The sequence below is a fragment of the Oncorhynchus kisutch genome, linkage group LG17, assembly GCF_002021735.2.
Source record: "Oncorhynchus kisutch isolate 150728-3 linkage group LG17, Okis_V2, whole genome shotgun sequence".
Taxonomy (NCBI): domain Eukaryota; kingdom Metazoa; phylum Chordata; class Actinopteri; order Salmoniformes; family Salmonidae; genus Oncorhynchus; species Oncorhynchus kisutch.
The window spans coordinates 61,381,424-61,406,453 of NC_034190.2; the positions used below are offsets into that span (position 1 = coordinate 61,381,424).

General features: G+C 42.1%; 1 protein-coding gene across 9 annotated transcripts in view; it reads right to left on the minus strand.

Annotated features, from left to right (window-relative positions):
• The window catches only part of pik3cd (phosphatidylinositol-4,5-bisphosphate 3-kinase, catalytic subunit delta), a 56,136-nt gene that overhangs the window by 9,924 nt on the left and 21,182 nt on the right, over window positions 1-25,030 (minus strand). For 5 of the 9 annotated variants that reach the window (XM_020506427.2, XM_020506425.2, XM_020506429.2 and 2 more), the window contains 12 exons: window positions 23,836-23,932; window positions 20,686-20,816; window positions 20,411-20,461; window positions 19,938-20,105; window positions 18,975-19,096; window positions 17,998-18,141; window positions 15,032-15,131; window positions 11,674-11,852; window positions 11,307-11,416; window positions 9,186-9,264; window positions 5,660-5,827; window positions 1,714-1,840 (listed from right to left, as the gene is read on the minus strand). In XM_020506427.2, the coding sequence (XP_020362016.1) occupies window positions 1,714-1,840; window positions 5,660-5,827; window positions 9,186-9,264; window positions 11,307-11,416; window positions 11,674-11,852; window positions 15,032-15,131; window positions 17,998-18,141; window positions 18,975-19,096; window positions 19,938-20,105; window positions 20,411-20,461; window positions 20,686-20,816; window positions 23,836-23,932 (1,476 nt within the window). The remainder of the gene's footprint in view (window positions 1-1,713; window positions 1,841-5,659; window positions 5,828-9,185; window positions 9,265-11,306; window positions 11,417-11,673; window positions 11,853-15,031; window positions 15,132-17,997; window positions 18,142-18,974; window positions 19,097-19,937; window positions 20,106-20,410; window positions 20,462-20,685; window positions 20,817-23,835; window positions 23,933-25,030) is intronic. The other 4 variants (XM_031794241.1, XM_020506428.2, XM_031794242.1 and 1 more) reach the window with 2 other exon arrangements.

Below are 25,030 nucleotides of genomic sequence, written 5' to 3' on the forward strand. Positions count from 1 at the left end.
GACATTTTAGTACTTTTTCCACCACTGGTTTTAAATGACGACATTCTGGCATGTCTGCCTCGTGATTGATTCCCTTTTTGAAGTTACTAAGAAAGTCTGTCATTGATCCCAGACCAATGTCACTGCTGTTGCCTAGGGTTGTGTTTTCAAGACAATTAGCATTGCTGTGTGTAGTAAGACGTGCCACTTTGTGGTAGAACTAACTACTACACATATGTATCTATCCATCCAAAAGTATGTGGACACCCCTTCAAATGAGTGGATCTGGCTATTTCAGCCATACCCATTGCAGACAGGTGTATAAAATCAAGCACACAGCCACGCAATCTCCATAGACAAACATTGTCAGTAGAATGGCCTTACTGAAGAGCTCAGTGACTTTCAACGTGGCACCGTCATAGGATGCCACCTTTCCAACGAGTTTGTTCTTCAAATGTCTGCCCTGCTAGGGCTGCCCTGGTCAACTGTAAATGCTGTTATTGTGAAGTATAAACATATAGGAACAACAACGGCTCAGCCGCAAAGTGGTAGGCTACACAAGCTCACAGAAAGGGACCGCGGAGTGCTGAAGCACTTAGCACGTAAAAATCGTCTGTCTTCATTTGCAACACTCACTACAGAGTTCCAAACTTTCTCTGGAAGCAATGTCAGCACAATAACTGTTCGTCGGGAGCTTCATGAAATGGGTCTCCATGGCCAAGCAGCCGCACACAACCCTAAGATCACCACCCGCAATGCCAAGCATCGGCTGGAGTGGTGTAAAGCTCGCCGCCATTGGACTTTGGAGCAGTTGAAACAGTTTCTCTGGAGTGATGAATCGCGCGTCACCATGTGGCAGTCCGACGGACTAATCTGGGTTTAGAGGATGCCAGGAGAAGGCTCCCTGCCCCAATGCATAGTGCCAACTGTAAAGTTTGGTGGAATAATGGTCTGGGGTTATTTTTCATGGTTCGAGCTAGGCCCCTTAGTTCATGTGAAGGGAAATCTTAATGCTACAGCATTTTATAGACAACTCTGTGCTTCCAAATTTGTGGCAACAGTTTGGGGATGGGCCTTTCATGTTTCAGCATGACAATGCCCCTGTACACAAAGCGAGGTCCATACAGAAATGTTTTTTCGAGATCAGTGTTTAACAACTTGACTGGCCTGCACAGAGCCACGGACCTCAACCCCATCGAACACCTTTGGGACGAATTGGAAGTCCGACTGCGAGCCAGGCCTAATCGGCCAACATTAGTGCCCAACCTCACTAATGCTCGTGGCTGAATGGAAGCAAGTCCTTGCAGCAATGTTCCAATATGTAGTGGAAAGCCTTTCAAGAAGAGGTAGAGGCTGTTATAGCAGCAAAGGGCGGATCAACTCCATATTAATGCCCATGATATTGGAATGAGATGTTTGACGAGCACGTGTCCACATACTTTTGTCATCTATCGATCCATCCACCAATCACATGTAGTAGAGTCAGTATCATAGTTTTTGAGAGGTCAAGTGTGATTATTTTGACTTACTGGCATTTCCATTGTCTGTCTAAGAATAAGTGTTCATCAGTTTACTTTATGAATGATTAATTGTGTAAGATAAAAAAGCTAAACATTTTTGTTTCTTAGGTATAAACAATGAGTTCTATTCCTACCAGGAATACCCACTCTAATCAGACTTATACAAATTATCAAGTTTCTACACATAAAAAAAAGGAAATCCTGTGCATCTCACCTGCCCAGTCTCCTTGATCATGATATTGTCGTTGTGGCGATCTCCGATACCCAACACGTAAGTGGCTACACAGTAACCAGCACATGATAGTGTGAACTCCTCAATGGCCTGGTCAAGTTTATCCCTGCTGACAAAATAGATGAGAGAGAGGAGAGACCACATGGGATCAGTTTGCTTTCTCCGCACTTTCTTTTATCCCTTCCTCCATTGAATGTTATATCTCTTTACCTTTCTCTCACATTCCCAAGTCAAGTGGAAACAGTGGGGTACGCACGCACACACTTGACCCTCTCTCTCTCAATATAGTTGAGGCATGAGGCAGGTTTTTGTCACAGCTCTATTAAATATTTGCAGAGAAGATTCGGAGGGTGACAGATGATTGACAGCCATGTTACACGGTCCTGTCTAGACATCTATTGGGTTCACTATGTTAAACTATTACAGCTATTCCCCATTCCATTCTAACCAAGAGGCTTTAACACTTTGCAGCTTCTGTATGATGTGGAGCTGTTTTGACAGCCCTTGTACCGCACCCACCCAACATTACTTATATAACGCCAATAGTTTATACATTATTTAAAGGTTTAGCTTGTCTGTCGAAACATTGGTTATTAGGTTATTCAATTATTGCATCTGAGCTCCTAGAGTGTGCGTCTCTCCTTTTCTTTTCCAAGTGTTCTACTCCGCTAGCCAGCACCTCGCCTAAACAGGTGTGCGTTTCTTTTGCCTCCAGATTAATCTTGCAAAGCCAGAAATGTAATTTTTTGCGTAATTGCATCAGATGGTCGATTAGCTTCTTGAGGGAAATGTATGAGAAAAGACACTAATGAGACTCCACCCCACTAAATGGAAACTGTGAGCCAAAGAATTGGCCAAATGTCCCCTTGCCTTCCGAAATTCAAAAGATGAATACACCTGAATTCACCTGCGAAATCGTGATTGGTCTAAATGATAAGTGACAAACATCTGCGCACTGGGAAAAAAGTTCCTTGTTAGTCGTCGCCTCCCACAGCCTGTTGACAGACGCTACGATACCATCCTATGTTACGTGCGCCTGTCTATGAGAGATTAGGATTGAGGTCCCGCCAGTCAGCATCAAAGGCAACTGCAAAAACGCTGTCACAACTAGCCAGTATGATTGTCTTGGATTTAGAGGTTTAAACAGTTAATAAGCTCAGAGCTGGTGCAATTCACCTCTAAGGTCAAATCATAGGTTCAGTTTAGCATGTTTGAGAGCTACCCTATCTGTAATTCATTTCTTCGAAGATATACACTACCGGTCAAACGTTTTAGAACACCTATTCATTCAAGGGTTTTTCTTAATTTTTTACTATTTTCTACATTGTAGAATAATGAAACTATGAAATAACACATATGGAACCAAAAAAGTGTTCAACAAATCTAAATATATTTTATATTTGAGATTCTTCAAATAGCCACCCATTGCCTTGACAGCTTTGCACACTCTTGGCATTCTCTTAACCAGCTTCACCTGGAATGCTTTTCCAACAGTCTTGAAGGAATTCCCACATAGGCTGAGCACTTGTTGGCTGCTTTTCCTTCACTCTGCGGTCCAAGTCATCTCAAACCATCTCAATTTGGTTGAGGTCAGGGGGTTTGTGGAGGCCAGGTCATCTGATGCAGCACTCCATCACGGTCATTCTTGTTTAAATAGCCCTTACACAGCCTGGAGGTGTGTTGGGTCAATGATAGTCCCACTAAACCCAAACCAGATTGGATGGCGTATCTTGCAGAATGCTGTGGTAGCCATGCTTGTTAAGTGTGCCTTGAGTTGTAAATAAATCACAGACAGTGTCACCAGCAAAGCACCCCCACACCATAACACCTCCTCCATGCTTTACGGTGGGAAATACACATGCGGAGATCATCCGTTCACCCACACCGCGTCTCACAAAGACACGGCGGTTGGAACAAAAAATCTCCAATTTGGACTCCAGACCAAAGGAAAAATTTCCGCTGCTCGTGTTTCTTGGTCCAAGCAAGTCTATTCTTCTTATTGGTGTCCTTCAGTAGTGGTTTCTTTGCAGCAATTGGACCATGAAGGCCTGATTCACACAGTCTCCTCTGAACAGTTGATGTTGTTATGTGTCTGATTTTTTTTATTTTTTTATTTCACCTTTATTTAACCAGGTAGGCTAGTTGAGAACAAGTTCTCATTTGCAACTGCGACATGGCCAAGATAAAGCATAGCAGTGTGAACAGACAACACAGAGTTACACATGGAGTAAACAATTAACAAGTCAATAACACAGTAGAAAAAAAGGGGGGTTTATATACATTGTGTGCAAAAGGCATGAGGAGGTAGGAGAATAATTACAATTTTGCAGATTAACACTGGAGTGATAAATGATCAGATGGTCATGTACAGGTAGAGATATTGGTGTGCAAAAGAGCAGAAAAGTAAATAAATAAAAACAGTATGGGGATGAGGTAGGTAAAAATGGGTGGGCTATTTACCGATAGACTATGTTACTTGAATTCTGTGAAGCATTTATTTGGGATGCAATTTCTGAGGCTGTTAAGTCTAATGAACTTATCCTCTGCAACATAGGTAACTCTGGGTCTTCCATTCCTGTGGCGGTCCTCATGAGAGCCAGTTTCATCACAGTTTTTGCAACTGCACATGAAGAAACTTTCAAAGTTCTTGAAATGTTCCATATTGACTGACCTTCATGTCTTAAAAAATGATGGACTGTCGTTTCTCTTTGCTTATTTGAGCTGTTCTTGCCATAATATGGACTTGGTCTTTTACCAAATAGGGCTACTTCTGTATACCACCCCTACCTTGTCACAACACAACTGATTGGCTCAAACATATTAAGAAGGAAAGACATTCCACAAATGAACTTTTACGAAGGCACACCTGTTATTTGAAATGCATTCCAGGTGACTGCCTCATGAAGCTGGTTGAGATAATGCCAAGAGTGTGCAAAGCTGTCATCAAGGCAAAGGGTGGCTATTTGAATAATTTCAAATATAAAATAGATTAACACTTTTTTGGTTAGTACATGATTCCATATGTGTTATTTCATAGTTTTGATGTCTACATCAAGTTTTGATTATTCTACAATGTAGAAAATATTAAAAATAAAGAAAAACCCTTGAATAAGTAGCTGTTCTAAAACTTTTGACCGGTAGTGTAGTTGAAGATATTTTCAGATTACACTAAGTATACCAAACATTAGGAAGACCTTCCTAATAAGCCCCCCCCTAAATGCTAAAAGCTTCACTTTCACCTGGTCAGTCTATATAATGGAAATAGCAGGTGTTCCAAATGTTTTGTATACTCAGTGTATATATTTTGTCCTCAGAACAGCCTCAATTCATCGGGGCATGGATACTAAAAGGTGTTAAAAGCGTTCTACAGGGATGCTGGCCCATGTTGCCTCCAAGCTTCCCACAGTTGTGTCAAGTTGGCTGTATACCCTTTTTGGTGGTGGCAAATTCTTGATACACACGGGAAACTGTTGAGTGTGAAAAACCCAGCAGCTTTGCAGTTCTTGACACAAACCGGTGCGCCTGGCACCTACTACCATACCCCGTTCAAAGGCACTTAAATCTTTTGTCTTGCCCATTCACCCTCTGAATGGTACACAATTCATGTCTCAATTGTAGTAAGGCTTAAAAATCCTTCTTTAACCTGTCTCCTACCCTTAATTTACACTGATTAAAGTGGATGTAACAAGTGACATCAATAAGGGATCATAGCTTTCACCTGGATTCACCTGGTCAGTCTGTAATGAGAGAGCAGGTGTTCTTAATGTTTTGTATACTCAGTGTATATTGAACAGATAGAGACAGTGGATGACAGTGGGAAAAGATAGAGAGAGGTTGTGTCAAAGGGCAGTAGGCTCCATACAAACCCATGCCGTCACCGTAGACATGACTGCTAGACCACCCCCAAGTGTGTCTCTGTCACACTTACTCTGGGTTCTTGGATTTAAGCCAGTTGAGCAGGGCGTCTTTGTTGAAGGCAGCAGTTGCGGCACTGTTGCTGTTGTTGCGCTGGATGTTGGCGATGGTGTCTGAGTTTTTCACCACCTCAATGAGTCCTGTCTTGTTCCCGGTGGAGAGGCAGCCGTAGGGGATCATCCTTACAGAGACAGTAGAAAAAGTTAATTCATAAAACATTATAAGGCCTATTATATGCTCATACCAATTAATAACGTATAACTGTATGCCCTAAGTACATTGTTACAAAACCATCATATCAATTTTCCCCGAACCTGTTCCCAGTATGTCTGTAGGACCGTTTGACTGCAATGTCACCTACTGAATTCAAATCCAGGATTCCTGCGCGCCACAAGCAAAACCCTAGGTATTAGCTTACGGGGCTAATGCAGGTATTCAATGGGTCTCAAGCAAGGTTACTCATCCTGTAAGTGTGGTTCACTGAACCCACCTCTGAACCCACAACTAGGTCCACTGCTAAGCAGGGGTTGATACCAGTTCATGAAAGAACCAAAAACAGAAAAATAATCCAGTTTTTCAAGGAACAGAATCAGAACCATGAACGAAAGTGATCTATACTGTTCTGGAACAGAACCGTTATTTTAAAAGCATGGGAACCGGTTAATAACGTTATTTTACATTACAGGATTTTTTTCCAGTCCCACAACAAACGCAATAAAGCACCAATGCAAAGCCCTCTCCTCTGTCAATCAGAAACTTTTTCCAGTGTCTGTCTGCCAGCTGAAAATCTTTGCCAGTGAATGTGTGTAGGCTACCTGCCCGTCACCTTCCGAAGCAAAGCTGTAGTCTACTTACATTACAAGCATGATTCAGAAAATAGGGAGAGATTTTTTATTAGAGAAGAATGGATTAACTTTTTCAATGCTAGTTTGGGATACTATAATTATCACATTTCACATTGGCTTTATTAACTACAAAAAGGTAAGATGTGTTTTTAATTCTGGTGCCGCTCTGCACACACAAGCTAGCTAGCTCCAACGATAAACCATGAAGTCATTAAAAGTTCCTGCATAAAAGCCACTCCTCTGTAGGTATAATTCTGTGGGCCTAATTTAGATAATGCATGTTATCACAAGATGCCCAGTGCTTCAAGCCAAGCCGCCTCCTCCACTCACTCTCACTTGTCTTTCCATCACAAAGGTAAATAATTCACTGAGCTATAGCTTTCCCTCTCCATAGCAAGCTTTTCTATCCACAAAGTAATTTAATGTTGAGCTAAATGTTAAAATAATAATAATAATAATACACTGCTCAAAAAAATAAAGGGAACACTTAAACAACACAATGTAACTCCAAGTCAATCACACTTCTGTGAAATCTAACTGTCCACTTAGGAAGTGTAACGGATGTGAAACGGCTAGCTTAGTTAGCGGTGGTGCGCGCTAAATAGTGTTTCAATCGGAGGGTCCCTGCAGAGGGTCCCTGGTTCGCACCCGGGTATGGGCGAGGGGACGGTCCAAAGTTTTACTGTTACATTGATGCTGTTGACCCGGATCACTGGTTGCTGCGGAAAAGGAGGAGGTCAAAAGGGGGGTGAGTGTAACGGATGTGAAAAAGCTAGCTAGTTAGCGGTGGTGCGCGCTAAATAGCGTTTCAATCGGTGACGTCACTTGCTCTGAGACCTTGAAGTAGTGGTTCCCCTTGCTCTGCGTCACTTGCTCTGAGACCTTGAAGTAATGGTTCCCCTTGCTCGGCTTTTGTGGAGTGATGGGTAACGATGCTTCGTGGGTGACTGTTGTTGATGTGTGCAGAGGGTCCCTGGTTCGCGCCCGGGTATGGGCGAGGGGACGGTCTAAAGTTATACTGTTACAGAAGCAACACTGATTGACAATAAATTTCACATGCTGTTGTGCAAATGGAATAGACAACAGGTGGAAATTATTGGCAATTAGCGAGACACCCCCAATAAAGGAGTGGTTCTGCAGGTGGGGACCACAGACCACTTCTCAGTTCCTATGCTTCCTGGCTGATGTTTTGGTCACTTTTGAATGCTGGCGGTGCTTTCACTCTAGTGGTAGCATGAGACGGAGTCTACAACCCACACAAGTGGCTCAGGTAGTGCAGCTCATCCAGGATGGCACATCAATGCGAGCTGTGGCAAGAAGGTTTGCTGTGTCTGTCAGCGTAGTGTCCAGAGCATGGAGGTGCTACCAGGAGACAGGCCAGTACATCAGGAGACGTTGAGGAGGCCGTAGGAGGGCAACAACACAGCAGCAGGACCGCTACCTCCGCCTTTGTGCAAGGAGGATGCAGGAGGAGCACTGCCAGAGCCCTGCAAAATGACCTCCAGCAGGCCACAAATGTGCACGTGTCTGCTCAAACGGTCAGAAACAGACTCCATGAGGGTGGTATGAGGGCCCGACGTCCACAGGTGGGGGTTGTGCTTACAGCCCAACAGCGTGCAGGTTGTTTGGCATTTGCCAGAGAACACCAAGATTGGCAAATTCACCACTGGTGCCCTGTGCTCTTCACAGATGAAAGCAGGTTCACACTGAGCACGTGGCAGACGTGACAGAGTCTGGAGATGCCGTGGAGAACGTTCTGCTGCCTGCAACATCCTCCAGCATGACCGGTTTGGCGGTGGGTCAGTCACGGTGTGGGGTGGCATTTCTTTGGGGGGCCACACAGCCCTCCATGTGCTCGCCAGAGGTAGCCTGACTGCCATTAGGTACCGAGATGAGATCCTCAGACCCCTTGTGAGACCATATGCTGGTGCGGTTGGCCCTGGGTTCCTCCTAATGCAACACAATGCTAGACCTCATGTGGCTAGAGTGTGTCAGCAGTTCCTGCAAGAGGAAGGCATTGATGCTATGGACTGGCCCGCCCGTTCCCCAGACCTGAATCCAATTGAGCACATCTGGGACATCATGTCTCGCTCCATCCACCAACGCCACATTGCACCACAGACTGTCCAGGAGTTGGTGGATGCTTTAGTCCAGGTCTGGGAGGAGATCCCTCAGGAGACCATCCGCCACCTCATCAGGAGCATGCCCAGGCGTTGTAGGGGGGTCATACAGGCACGTGGAGGCCACACACACTACTGAGCCTCATTTTGACTTGTTGGATCAGCCTGTAGTGTGGTTTTCCACTTTAATTTTGAGTGTTTTGACTCCAAATCCAGACCTCCATGGGTTGATAAATTTGATTTCCATTGATAACTTTTGTGTGATTTTGTTGTCAGCACATTCAACTATGTAAAGAAAAAAGTATTTAATAAGAATATTTAATTGATTCAGATCTAGGATGTGTTATTTTAGTGTTCCCTTTATTTTTTTGAGCAGTGTATATATAAAAAAGGATTTTAGAGGTTTAAAAAGGAACAGAAAGGAACGATAAAGAACAGTTTTTTGGTTCGAACCAGTTTAGAACTTTATTTTGCAGGTCGGAACAGTGAAATGGAACAAAACAAATAATGGTTTTGTTCAGAACGAAACGATTGGAAAATAATTTTGGTTCCAACCCCTGCTGCGAACATATACCTTAGATCTAGTCCCTCTTTCTTCCAAAGGATTTCCATCAGCTGGATCATTTGGAGGGTCAACATGTCTTGTCGGAGATCTGAAAGTATAGAAGTTATGTCAGGCTAAAGGTACATGTATATCCAACCAGAAATGGGATGAATATCCCAGATGCAGACTCCATTGAATTTTCTCATGGTGGCCAGACTTACAATTTAGGCCAGTATGCTCCCCATGGCATTCGCGCAAAATGAGCATGATTAAAGGTCGGTCTGAAGAGAAATAGTTCATAACTTTAATTTACAAGTGACAGTATCTAATATTCCCGCATTGGACCAATATAAATGGGACATAACTCAATACACACAAATCGATGGGCCATGGAGTGGGGGATAACACAGCAAATGATTAATCTATGAAAATCTTTTCAAATAACTGCATGGCCATAGATTAGGTAAATACAGTAGAAAAAGGGTATATTTTCTAACCGTTGTAAGAACAGAATAACTTAAATTTCTTGAAGGCATCTTCTTTTTTGAGTGGTTCAGAAAATAAAGAAATTAACATAGTAGCTTGGGGATACACACAGTAGACCTAGCTACTAGGCTGACTGGACGACGATAGCACAACATAAAAAAGCAAACTTAAAAAATTGTGCTACTCTCCATGGTGTTGGCTGACTGGTGTCTCTGAACTTAGCTGAGGAAGATATCTGATATACTTTATGGAGCAGCGGGCTGTGCGTAGCCTAGGCTACAGACATTGGCTAGCAGGTAGGCAGCTAATTAACAAAGCTAACTACATTGACGGAACTTTGAGATAATCTGGAGGGTCCAGGGTGAGTCTCTTTAGCTCTCCAGTTCAATGTTATTGCCCATGAAGCTAGTAGTGGTTCTTCTCCAGCCTCGACATTAGTCCCGATGCACCTGGTTCTCTCAATCTGGATACTGCTTGCATCCTGCATCTCCATGGATACCACCAAGGATGCACTTCAGATTAGAGGTCGACCGATTAATCGGAATGGCCGATGAATTAGGGCCAATTTCATGTTTTCATAATAATCAGAAGTCAGTATTTTTGGGCTCCGATTTGACAATTTTTTTATTTTATTTTATTTATTTTATACCTTTATTTAACTAGGTAAGTCAGTTAAGAACACATTCTTATTTTCAATGACAGCCTAGGAACGGTGGGTTAACCGGTGGTAGGCAGAAGCAGGCGCGTAAACATTAATTCAAACAGTTTTGCCAGCAGCTCTTCGTTGTGCGTCAAGCATTGCGCTGTTTATGACTTCAAGCCTATCAACTCCCGAGATGAGGCTGGTGTAACCGAAGTGAAATGGCTAGCTAGTTAGCGCGCGCTAATAGCGTTTCAAACGTCACTCGCTCTGAGCCTTCTAGTAGTTGTTCCCCTTGATCTGCATGGGTAACGCTGCTTCGAGGGTGGCTGTTGTCGTTGTGATGCTGGTTCGAGCCCAGGGAGGAGCGAGGAGAGGGACGGAAGCTATACTGTTACACTGGCAATACTAATGTGCCTATAAGAACATCTAATAATGAAATACAAATGGTATAGAGGGAAATACTCCTATAATAACTACAACCTAAAACTTCTTACCTGGGAATATTGAAGACTCATATTTAAAAGGAACCACCAGCTTTCATATATTCTCATGTTCTGAGTAAGGAACTGAAACGTTAGCTTTCTTACATAGCACATATTGCACTTTTACTTTCTTCTCCAACACTTTGTTTTTGCATTATTTAAACCAAATTGAACATGTTTCATTATTTACTTGAGGCTAAATTGATTTTATTGATGTATTACATTAAGTTAAAATAATTGTTAATTCAGTATTGTTGTAATTGTCATTATTACAAATATATATATTTTTTAAATCGGCCGATTAATCGTTATCGGCTTTTTTGGTCCTCCAATAATCGGTTGACTAACACACTCCCACGAAGAGGACAGTCATACACATACAGTCATACAGTATATATAATATAACAATAGTTAAGGCGACATACAGAACCAACACCACCGGTCACCATTACAGTGTCCCCCCAAAAATGAAAATACAAAATATAACCTAAAAAAAATGATGTATCATGTGGAATCCCCTGTGTTATTTGGATTTCTCACCATCTCCGTTCTTGAAGATTATGCCCACAGCGTCCCCCTGCACCCATTTGTTCTTGTACATGAGCCACAGGGGCTTCATCTTGGAGTCCATGAACTTGCATCTGTCCGCACTGCAACATCAAGCAAATTTGTTCACACTGGGAGAAGACTTTTCATTATATAATATAATTTTACCCATTTGTAGGGAAAAACAAAAAAAATTGAACACATCATTAATTAAAAGATGCTGAATGTGGCTATCAGTGCCCTTAAAACATGGACGTGCATGATGCTTCCGTGTGTGTGTGCATTCCTGGGTGTCTGTCTGTCTGCAACTTTGTGTGCATCTGTGAGTGAGTGCCTGCATTAGTGTGTGTCAGGTACCCACCAAATCTCTGAGAGCTTGATGCTGGGATTGAGCGGGGACAGCAGATATGAGAGGGCATCCTTGTAGGCCTCCTGTTTGATACACAGCTTCATGTCGTCTGTCATCTGCTGGCGCGATGTTTTCTGCCAGCCCGACTTCACAAAGTCATTCAGAGCCTTCATCTTGTTCAGAGCCTCGTTCTGCACCGAGAGACAAGGAGGATGGAATATTGATAAAGTTTTGGGATAGTACAGTCGTGGCAAAAAGTTTTGAGAATGACACAAATATTAATTTTCACAATGTCTGCTGCCTCAGTTTGTATGATGGTAATTTGCATATACTCCAGAGTGATCAGATGAATTGCAATTAATCACCAAGTCCCTCTTTGCCATGCAAATGAACTGAATCTCAAAAAAAATTCCACTGCATTTCAGCCCACAAAAGGACCAGCTGACATCATGTCAGTGATTCTCTCATTAAAACAGGTGTGAGAGTTGACAAGGACAAGGATGGAGATCACTCTGTCATGCTGATTGAGTTTGAATAACAGACTGGAAGCTTCAAAAGGAGGTGTTGCTTGGAATCATTGTTCTTCCTCTGTCAAACATGGTTACCTGCAAGGAAACACGTGCCGTCATCATTGCTTTGCACAAAAAGAGCTTCACAGGCAAGGATATTGCTGCCAGTAAGATTGCACCTAAATCAACCATTTATTGGATCATCAAAAACGTCAAGGAGAGCGGTTCAATTGTTGTGAAGAAGGCTTCAGGGCGCACAAGAAAGTCCAGCAAGCGCCAGGACCGCATCCTAAAGTTGATTCAGCTGCGGGATCGGGGCACCACCAGTACAGAGCTTGCTCAGGAATGGCAGCAGGCAGGTGTGAGTGCATCTGCACGCACAGTGAAGCAAAGATTTTTGGAGGATGGCCTGGTGTCAAGAAGGGCAGCAAGAAGCCACTTTTCTCCAGGAAAAACATCAGGGACATACTGATATTCTGCAAAAGGTACAGTGTTTGGACTGCTGAGGACTGGGGTAAAGTCATTTTCTCTGATGAATCCCCTTTCCGATTGTTTGGGGCATCCGGAAAAAAGCTTGTCCGGAGAAGATATGGTGAGCGCTACCATCAGTCCTGTGTCATCCCAACAGTAAAGCATCCTGAGACCATTCATGTGAGGGGTTGCTTATCAGCCAAGGGAGTGGGCTCACTCACAATTTTGCCTAAGAACACAGCCATGAATAAAGAATGGTACCAATACATCCTCCGAGAGCAACTTCTCCCAACCATCCAGGAACAGTTTGGTGACGAACAATGCCTTTTCCAGCATGATGGAGCACCTTGCCATAAGGCAAAAGTGATAACTATGTAGCTCGGAGAACAAAACTTCGATATTGTGGGTCCATGGCCAGGAAACTCCCCAGACATTAATCCCATTGAGAGCGTGTGGTCAATCCTCAAGAGACGGGTGGACAAATAAAACCCCACAAATTCTGACAAGCTCCAAGCATTGATTATGGAAGAATGGGCTGCCATCAGGGCGGATTGCAGAGGTCTTGAAAAAGAAGGGTCAACACTGCAAATATTGACTCTTTGCATCAACTTTATGTAATTGTCAATAAAAGCCTTTGACACTTATGAATTGTTTGTAATTATACTTCAGTTATACTTAAAAAACATCTAAAGCCACTGAAGCAGCAAACTTTGTGGAAATTAATATTTGTGTCATTCTCAAAACTTGCTAAACACATTCTTTGTGTTCTCCACTCAAAACTGTATTGTTTCATTTTTGCACCTACTGGTTGGTCATTTCATATGGGAAGAAAACCAGTAGGGGAGCCCATGCAATTGTAACAAGGGGCAATTGTAACATCTTGACTTTCTCCAAACATAAACAAGATAGAGATTAAACTCACACAGTACATGCCCATTTAGGTTATTGCTTGAAAAGTTTCAGCAAAATATCTCACTATTGGGCCTCCCGGGTGGCGCAGTGGTCTAGGGCACTGCATCGCAGTGCTAACTGTGCCACCAGAGACTCTGCGTTCGCTCTGTCGCAGCCGGCCGTGAGCGGGAGGTCCATGGGGCGACGCACAATTGGCCTAGCGTCGTCCGGGTTAGGGAGGGTTTGGCCGGTAGGGATATCCTTGTCTCATCACGCACTAGCGACTCATGTGGCGGGCCAGGAGCAGTGCACGCTAACCAGGTCACCAGGTGCACAGTGTTTCCTCCGACACATTGGTGTGGCTGGCTTCCGGGTTGGATGCGCGCTGTGTTAAGAAGCAGTGCGGCTTGGTTGGGTTGTGTTTCGGAGGACGCATGGCTTTCTACCTTCGTCTCTCCCGAGCCCGTATAGGAGTTGTAGGGATGAGACAAGATAGTAACTACTAACAATTGGATACCACGAAATTGGGGAGAAAAGGGGGTCAAATGTAAAAAATATATATGTCACTATCATGAGCAAATTTTAGTTTTTTAGGGGTGAATGTAGTTTTTTCCCCCACCGGTTGTATTGTTCTTATGCTGTCCTGAGCATTAATGTCCAAGAATTCAAAATAGCAACATTTTCATCACTATGTGTTGGCTAAACATTGGCATGATTGACATGTGTTGTCTATTGCTAGGCACATGAGGTTTTGTCATGGCTGCTGGGTTGGGGGTAATTGTAACACAGTGTTAAAATGATCCTGAGCCAAGCAGCAACATTTATTTATTTTTAATTTTTTAAACTTTAAGGTTGTATGAATTATACATTAACTATACAATTACTAACTTTAAATAGCCTTGGGGTCCTGTACAGTGCCAAATAAGTTGTAAACAGATATATTCTGTACACCATCAGACATTTCAGATGTTTTGAGAGCTACCGAATGGCCATGCACACTGTTACTGTAAATGTTGGTTACGTACATAGAAATACTTATATTTCTTGCAAAATTATTACATACGGTAGGTCTATAATATGATAATTCATAAACATACATTTTATCAAAGTTAAGTGAATTTATTTTGTTTATTTTGTAGGTGTTACATTTAACCCCACCTACTGTTGCAATTGCCCCTGACACAGCGGCAAATGTAACATCCGGACTTTTCGGATTAAAATCAATATTATGATCAGACCATCTTATATACAGACCTATAAATGGTATGAATGATTAGCGGACAGATGTACGTTTCTCATATAAAAACATTAGTGGCCTAGTTCGAGTGGTCTCTGAGCAATAAAGTCAAATACAAAACATGTTACAATTGTCCCCAGTCTCCCCTAGTCCTCTACACATGCTATTTCTAAGGAATCTGGCCATTGTACAAAAGACATGGTCAAATATCATGGGCAGATGTCTAAGAATGAACAAGTATATAGTCTCAAGGTGTGCTCACCTGTTTCCATAAGCTCTTGATGTGATAGATGTTGCCCCTGCAGTAAGCCTCTAGAATCAGGCCGAAACGCAGACTGACCGAGGATACGTGCATTTCTGACCTGGAGTGAGGACAAAGGCTTCTGTCACAACTTCTACCAACACCACCTTAGTGTTCAATTCATATACAGAGTTATAAGTGCTTGTTCCACAATCGTGCACACAGCCAGGTGCGCACACACACGGCTGGTCCGGGCCGTTCTAGACGAGACAAAAAAAAATATCCTGCCTCCCCAAGGCTGGTCCAGACTGGACCAAATCTGAACCAAACATAGACATCTAAAAGGCATCGGTGTCGGTCCGTGCTTACTGAGGTATACCCTACAGTGTCGAGTGATATTTAATTTTATGAATGCCCATCTATGTGGTAGGCCTACCGTTTGTAAAATACCAAAAAAAGACGTCCAAAAGACGTTGGTGTCGGTCGGTGCTTACTGGGGTGTAGCCTACCATGTCGGACCACCGTTTGTAAAACAGGCCATTGGCTTTATTAGTCCTGATTCAAGTTTAAAGTTGTATTGTCACATGCACAAGTACAGTGAAATGCCTTCTTGCAAACTCAAAACCCTACAATGCAATAATCAATAACAATGTAATACTAGAAAAAACACGAGAAATAAAAATAAATATGAAGAACCCAATAAGTAAGTAAGCAAGCATACTATATAAAGGGTAAATTCCAATACTATATTTACAATGTGCATGGATACTGGAGTGATGGATGTAGATATGTATAGGTGTAAGGTGACTTGGCAACAGGATATAAGATAAACAGTAGCAGCAGCTTGTATGTGAGTGGGTGTGCATAAATGTATGTGCATATTATGTGTGAGTGAGCAGTGTGAGTGTGTGTGGTACTATTGCCATACCAGGCAGTGATGCAGCCAGTCAAGATGCTCTCAATGGTACAGCTGTATAAAGTTTAGAGGTTTTGAGGGACCCATGACAAACTTTTTCAACCTCCTGAAGGGGAAGAGGCGCTGTCGCTCCTTCTTCACGATGTGCATCTGTGTTAGGACCATTTTAAGTCTTTAGTGATTTGGACACTGAGGAACTTGAAGTTCTCGACCTGCTCCACTGCAGCCTCGTTAATGTGGATGGGAGCGTGCTCGCCCCTTCGTTTCCTGTAGTCCACCATCAGCTCCTTGGTCTTACCGACGTTGAGGGAGAGTTTGTTGCTCTGGCACTATACTGCCAAGTCACTGACCTCCTCCCTGTAGGACCGCTGGTGATCAGGCCTACCAACGTCATAGTGTCAGCCAACTTGATGATGGTGTTGGAGCCACTAAGCACACACCCCTGTGGGGACCCAGTGTTGAGGGTCAGCGTGGCGGAGGTAATGTTGCCACCTTCACCACCTGGGGTCGGCCCGTCAGAAAGTCCAGGATCTAGTTGCAGAGGGATGTGTTCAGACCCAGAGTCCTCCTTAGCTTGGTGATGAGCTTGGAGGGGACAATAGTGTTGAACGCTGAGCTGTAGTCAATGAACAGCATTCTCACATAGGTATTTTTATCTAGGTGGGTGAGGGCACTGTGGAGAGCAATTGAGATTGCATCATCTATGGATCTTTTGGGGCGGTATGTAAATTGGAGTGGTGTGTCTGGGATGGTGAAGTTAATGTGTGCCATAACCAACCATTCAAAGCACTTCATGATTACAGAAGTGAATGCTACAGGGCTGTAGTCAATATGACATGTTCTTGGGGACAGGAATGATGTTGGTCATCTTAAAACATGTGGAGATTACAGACTGGGACAATGAGAGGTTGAAAACTACAGTGAATATGCCTGCCAGTTATTCTGCGCATGCTCTGAGAACGCACCCTGCTTGCTATACAGTCGGGCCCCACAGCCTTGACATGATTAAAGACCTTTTTCACGTCGGCCTTGGAGAGTGAGATCACCCAATCCTCTGAGTCTGTGACGACACTCCCACCTGGCACGATGTTGTTGTTATCATGTATAAATGCATTGAGTTCGTCTGGTAGAGAAGCATTGTTGGGCAGATCACGGTTGGGTTCCTTTGTAAACCGTTATGGACTGTAGCCCCTGTCACATTCGCTATGTAATATGATTCTAACTTACTCCTATATTGTCCTTTGCTCGTTAGATGACTCTGCGGAGGTCATTGCGGGACTTATCGTACTTATTCCTGTCCTCGGCCGTAGCCTAATGGTTGTCTACTATAGCTCTGTGTGCGGTAGCCCTGTCTTTTAGTTTAGCGCCAACCTCCGTGTTAATCCAGGGCTTTTGATTGGGGAAGCAGCGATCCCTCACCGTGGGGACAACGTCGCTGATGCATTTTCTAATGAAGCCAGTGACGGAGGTGGTTAGCTCGTCTATGTTAACGGCGGAGTATCTAAACAAATACCAATCAGCGCTAGCAAAGCAGTCCTGTAGCATAATCTGTGATTCTGGTGAACATTTCTCAACAGAGTGATTCACGGGTACTTCCTGTTTGAGTTTCTGCATGTAAACAGGAAGCAGGAGTATGGAGTTATGATCTGATTTGCCGAATGTCAGACGAGGGAAGGTTGTTAATGCTAGTGGCATTGGAGACGTGTTGATGGAAGTTGGGCATCACGTGTCTTAGTGACATGAAAATAAAATGGGGTTGACACTTCCTGTGACTAATCAATTTGGCTATTTAAGCTCTGAATATCAGCTACCCAACTTTATTTGCAATGTGTTTACACAGCGGGAAATGCAGAGGTGCTTTCTTGTTCGCTATGATCAGCTCGTCAAAAATAGACAGATACAAACTTGAAACCACTGATCATAACAATTTAGCCCACAGGATTTAACTCATAGACAGCAGTTGTGAGTAGCCTGATTACATTGCATACTGTCCATTTTACATTGATCTGTCCTGTTTTTAGGATATGTTGTTCACTCACTCACTCACTCACTCACTCACTCACTCACTCACCTGAGATGCCAGAAGAGGAAGTGACCTATCCTCTTGTTGGAGAGGGCTCTCTCTAGCAGAAAAGTAGCAAGGTCACAGTCCAGGTAAGACTCATACTTCAGAACCTGAACCAACTGCAGCAAGTACTGGAGCAGCTCCTCATCTCTGTTGGGAGGGAGATTAAACAGAGTCATTTACAGCAACATTTTCACAATGTTGTGAAAACAATTATTTTTTGCCAGCTGAGCAACCAAGTCATTGACGGGCATCCAGTATGGTTGGAACTTGTTGACACTTCTAAAACCCAATTCTTAACATTGTTTTCTCACCATTGTTAAAGAGGTACCACTTGTTTTGATTTTTGATTTGTACCACTTGTTTGTATTTCAGGAGAAAAAAACCTATACATCCCTATATAATCATGTCACTTTTTTTCTGGAGTTTGAGTACCTATCAAAATGAAAAGCAGAAAAGAGGCCATGGCGAACGCCAAAGGATAGCTCTCTAGTCACCTAGGGCTGGTTTCCCAGACATGGATTGAGTTTAGTCCTGGAATAAAAAGCACTTTCAATGAGAATTCTCCATTGAACATGCTTTTTAGTCATGGACTAGGCTTTAAGCTGCAATATGTAACTTTTTGGGGGACCCGACCAAATTCACATAAAAATGTATGTTATAGATCTGTCATTCTCATTAAAAGCAAATGTAAGAAGTGGTAGATCTGTTCTGTGTGTGGTATTTCTATACTTCTTACGTGTAGTTTTTGTGTCATTTACTTGTGGATTTGTAAACCAGCTTCAAACAGATGAAAATACAATATTTTTGGTTATGGAAAATATATTTCACAGTGGTTTAGATTCTCTTCACTATGCTTGTTTTGTCACATAAACTGAAATTAGGCAACCTATTCACATTTTTTTTAAACCAGGAAATGGCAGAGCGATTTCTGCATAGTGCATCTTTAATCTGTGTCTGGGAAATGCCTAAGGTTACAATACCTCAGCTTCCTTAGGCATCTGATGGTGAAGGAGCGGACCATTGGGTCAGGGAAACTGTAGTCCAGCAGCTCCAGGGCATGGAGAGCAGGGAGGTCCGGCCATTTCTGCAGAAATGTCACCATCTGGACACAATGGCACAGGTCAGGTTTTTTGACATTGAACCTACTGGAACTTTAAATTCATTTTCAGCATACATGAGCATTGCTAATGCATGAATCAAGCATGAATCAATTTGAACATGATAATGGAAAATAATTACATATTTAATAATTGCAAAAACAGATGCACTGCATATGTATCGCACGGTAACTAAATCTCTGGTTCAACCAAAGTTCCTCTCGTGGAATTTTTTAAAGAAAAGTTACAACATACTGGTAACGGCCAAAATAATGGAAACACTTTAGTAGATGAGGGATACAAAGTATATTGAAAGCAGGTTGTTCCACACAGGTGTGGTTCTTGAGTTAATTAAGTAATTAACATCCCTTCATGCTTAACATCCCTTCATGTAAAAAGAATGCTGGGCAGGCTATTATTTTGGTAACCATGGCTATGCCCCAATAGGATGACAATGCCCCAAACCACAGGGCACGAGTGGTCACTGAATGGTTTGATGAGCATGAAAACAATGTATACAATATGCCACGGCCGTCTCAGTCACTAGTTCTCAAATCAATTCAGCACATATGGGACATTCTCAAGCGGCGCCTGAGACAGCATTTTCCACCACCATCAATAAATGGTGGAAGAATGGTGTCGTATTCCTGCAAGAGTTGTATAATCTATGCCAAGGTGCAGTGATGCTGTTCTGGCTCGTGTTGGCCCAACGCCCTATTTAGACATTTTATGTTGGTGACTCCCTTATTTTGTAAGTAACCTTTTAAGTCAAGATGCAGATGATAATTTCACTTGCATTGCATTAACTCACACCTCAGTTGTCTTTGCGAGAGGAAAGTGTCCTACCTGTGCTACATCCTCGTGCTTATTCCATTTTGTGATGAGGAGAAGTTTGGACAGACTCTCTGGGTAGCGCTCCCGCACCACACCGCGTAGCTTCCACAGAAGCTCTTTCTCGTCCTCAAAGAACTCTGTGTAGTTCTTATTGTCTACTATTTCCTTTAGCTTCATATGCTGGGCAGCACAATACAAAGTCAACAGGGAAGGGGTTGAGTGAACATACTGTAGATCTGTAGGTACTAGAATGGTAATTTCTTAGCAATGAATCTATACTTTGATGTAAAAGTAATTGGAAAAAACACTGGTAATTGTGAGAAACATAATTTATACGTAATGGTATTGATAATGAATTCAAAGTTCAAACATACAATAAGATAATACAAATAATAAATGGTTTATGCGTTTTAAAAGTTGAATGTGGTTTTCAAAGGATTACCTTGTAATCTTATACATTTCAAACAAACAATAGAGTCCCTTACCTCTACCTTGGTGGCTATAACCTTCCCTCCATTTTTTTCTAGGTCCCTCAACTGAAAATAGGAGGAGCATACAAATGTGTAGATATCTTAATATAGTTCTAAAAATACAATTTCTAATGTCTAATTTCATAAAATCTATAGTGAGATCTAATATAGATTTTTTTTTTTACATGTACAGTACATGATGGTTACAAGTGTAATGGTTACAAATGTACGAGGTTGGCTACAAATGTACAATGTCAACTATTGAAACGTGTGTGCAATATAAGGTGTACCTTGTCGAAATGGGGGTAGTAGAGAGGGTGAGGTCGGATATTGGGGAAGTGAATGAGGAGTCCTGCTGCACTATCAACGTTGGGATTTTTCTCCACTGTGCCCATTGGATTCAGGAGGTCGCCTTTATCATCTGGGAGGCCAAATTAAACCGAAATAAACATATTCAGCTATTAGCTAAATCAATGTGTTAAAGCTGCAATCAGCAGTAGAAACAATACAGCGTTCTCCCCACCACTGTCGGATGGGGCTGGAGAAATGTAACCACTCTCAAATTCACAGACAGAGCTATGAATGCAATGACTGTCCATCCATGATAATAACATTGCATTTACTTTGTTTACAAAATAATTGGGATTCTAGGAACATATCAATAATTTGGATGTAACAACTGCTAAATAGATGTACCAACTGCTGATTTCCTATTTAATGCTCCAAGCCTTAGTGGTTGGAAGCCTTATATTTTTTGTCATTGCATGGGGCAAATATCTAAAGGCCAGATTGTAAAATAAATAGAACACACATATAACACAAATGGAGTTATTATGGGGCCAAATCCCGAACTGAATGGCCCATAGGTGATGATATGATGAGCACTTCAATGTCAAAAGCGCAGCCCCACCACTTTGTTTGACGTAGAGCTTCGAAAGTCTGTACAAAAGTGTTTCTCAGCATATGGCAAAAAATTTGCCTAAAGGACATATGACCTCCAACATGATTTCCTTCCCTTTTGTATGTTTGAACAAACATTGAAACATTTCATGAACCAAAAATCTGATTCACTCAAAAGTATGACGATATTTTAACGATCCCTGTCGCTAATGAGTTTGCGAAAAGCAAGAAATGTCATCAACAGATGACCAAGAAAATGTCAAATTTGTCCCCACCCCAAGCCCAACTAAACTAAAAATGATTTAACTGTTATTTGATTCATCAACATGATACTGATTGTGCGGCTTAAGGACACTACAAGAAACGTCCACTCCGAAGCACATATTGATATTTCCAAAATCATCACAACCACTTTGCAAAGGAATAGTGGCTACGTCAAACATAACCAGTCGATGGCACTTTAAAACCCTTACATGCATATTTTCAGTAAATGTAGTGGTAAAGTGTAAATGTGAAACAGATTTTGACCAGCCTCACTCCTTTTTTAGTATATCAGTAACTACATTTTTTTTAACACGCAGCATTTAAATGTCACTCCTTATCCCATATACAGTGCCTTGCGAAAGTATTCGGCCCCCTTGAACTTTGCGACCTTTTGCCACATTTCAGGCTTCAAACATAAAGATATAAAACTGTATTTTTTTGTGAAGAATCAACAACAAGTGGGACACAATCATGAAGTGGAACGACATTTAACAAATCAAAAACTGAAAAATTGGGCGTGCAAAATTATTCAGCCCCTTTACTTTCAGTGCAGCAAACTCTCTCCAGAAGTTCAGTGAGGATCTCTGAATGATCCAATGTTGACCTAAATGACTAATGATGATAAATACAATCCACCTGTGTGTAATCAAGTCTCCGTATAAATGCACCTGCACTGTGATAGTCTCAGAGGTCCGTTAAAAGCGCAGAGAGCATCATGAAGAACAAGGAACACACCAGGCAGGTCCGAGATACTGTTGTGAAGAAGTTTAAAGCCGGATTTGGATACAAAAAGATTTCCCAAGCTTTAAACATCCCAAGGAGCACTGTGCAAGCGATAATATTGAAATGGAAGGAGTATCAGACCACTGCAAATCTACCAAGACCTGGCCGTCCCTCTAAACTTTCAGCTCATACAAGGAGAAGACTGATCAGAGATGCAGCCAAGAGGCCCATGATCACTCTGGATGAACTGCAGAGATCTACAGCTGAGGTGGGAGACTCTGTCCATAGGACAACAATCAGTCGTATATTGCACAAATCTGGCCTTTATGGAAGAGTGGCAAGAAGAAAGCCATTTCTTAAAGATATCCATAAAAAGTGTAGTTTAAAATTTGCCACAAGCCACCTGGGAGACACACCAAACATGTGGAAGAAGGTGCTCTGGTCAGATGAAACCAAAATTGAACTTTTTGGCAACAATGCAAAACGTTATGTTCGGCGTAAAAGCAACACAGCTCATCACCCTGAACACACCATCCCCACTGTCAAACATGGTGGTGGCAGCATCATGGTTTGGGCCTGCTTTTCTTCAGCAGGGACAGGGAAGATGGTTAAAATTGATGGGAAGATGGATGGAGCCAAATACAGGACCATTCTGGAAGAAAACCTGATGGAGTCTGCAAAAGACCTGAGACTGGGACGGAGATTTGTCTTCCAACAAGACAATGATCCAAAACATAAAGCAAAATCTACAATGGAATGGTTCAAAAATAAACATATCCAGCTGTTAGAATGGCCAAGTCAAAGTCCAGACCTGAATCCAATCGAGAATCTGTGGAAAGAACTGAAAACTGCTGTTCACAAATGCTCTCCATCAAACCTCACTGAGCTCGAGCTGTTTTGCAAGGAGGAATGGGAAAAAATGTCAGTCTCTCGATGTGCAAAACTGATAGAGACATACCCCAAGCGACTTACAGCTGTAATCACAGCAAAAGGTGGCGCTACAAAGTATTAACTTAAGGGGGCTGAATAATTTTGCACGCCCAATTTTTCAGTTTTTGATTTGTTAAAAAAGTTTGAAATATCCAATAAATGTCATTCCACTTCATGATTGTGTCCCACTTGTTGTTGATTCTTCACAAAAAAATACAGTTTTATATCTTTATGTTTGAAGCCTGAAATGTGGCAAAAGGTCGCAAAGTTCAAGGGGGCCGAATACTTTCGCAAGGCACTGTATAAATATATTTTAAAAAGTTGCAAATTTGTTGTAATTCAAATGTAAAAAATGTTGTTGCTGCTTTTTACATTTATTATTACTACCCATTTAATTACATTTTAAACAACTGTAGGTAAATAGTACAATGATTAAAATTGTATCGGAACAATGGTGTACATTTTGCAGTTCATAAAACAACTAGTTTGTGTGTGTGTGTGTGTGTGTGTGTGTGTGTGTGTGTGTGTGTGTGTGTGTGTGTGTGTGTGTGTGTGTGTGTGTGTGTGTGTGTGTGTGTGTGTGTGTGTGTGTGTGTGTGTGTGTGTGTGTGTTTCTACTGTACCAGGGACTGAAGGCCAGGTGGAGAGAAGGAACTCCCCAGTCTTCAGCTGATCCTTATAGTCAAACACCATGGTGTTTACCCAGGCTAGTGGACAGTCCTGGTGGAAGAAACCACATAATGAGGTGACTGTTAATAAAGCACAGATTGAATACCGAACTTCCATGCTTTGACTTTCTGCTTTGCGCCTAGGTTGAGGATAACAAAAGTTAAGACAAAAGGATTCTAATATCCCATAACTCTTTGCATTCATGCGGAAGAATTCTAAAACTAAGGGACCATGAATCTGTTTATTTTTGAATGCTTCCGCATGTGAATGACGTTGGACGTTGTCTTAACCTGGATATCTTCAACCTAGCTTTGCTCCAATTGGGACCCTCAAAATGGCCCCAGTCCATCCATTATAGCATCATGACTTGAATGGGAACGTCCATTCTAATTCTATGGGAGAAACACCATGGTCATGTTCAGTAAAGGAGGAAAAAAAAGTGGAACGGGAGGTACTACCATAACTAGTCCAATAAGAACAATATTGTTTTTCTCGTCGCGAAACGTTTTGCTACGGTGTGCCCTACTGAACACGACCAAGGTTGATAGTCATTAGCACACTATTTACAAATTCAAACTTTCTAACCTGTTTTCGTTTACATCTGTTTAGAAGAACCCAAATGTGTGTGAGTACATCTTGGGCTTCATTCAATCAAAATCAGTATGTGGCCCACAGTGTCACTAAGTTGAAGTTTGGATTCTTTCAATCAATAACACACGTTGTGAAATAAAAATAACTACAACTTGATATTTAATTCAAACTGGATACCTGGCTGCATGGGAGGAATGATGTGTTGCCATAAACTGGAAACTTCCAGATTGATTAAATGGAGCCTCCAGTCTTGAAATGAATGACTGAGAATGGCAATGGTGCAATGAACAACAGACTTATTCTTGCACCACCAAAAAGCACAGTCACTTTGCGAAAGAGTTTCCACTGTGGTTAACGAACAGGTCTTCGTTCGTATAATAACTGATATCATTATGTCTCGCAAGCCATTTGTGTTGTAGGCCTCTATGGTTACATTAAATTGCTTGAAATGCATTTCAATATACAGTATACATAAAACAATACAAGACACAATATCTAATTGGCCATTACAAGGATTTCAATTAACCTCAGAAACTGTTAAACACTTGATATTAGAGT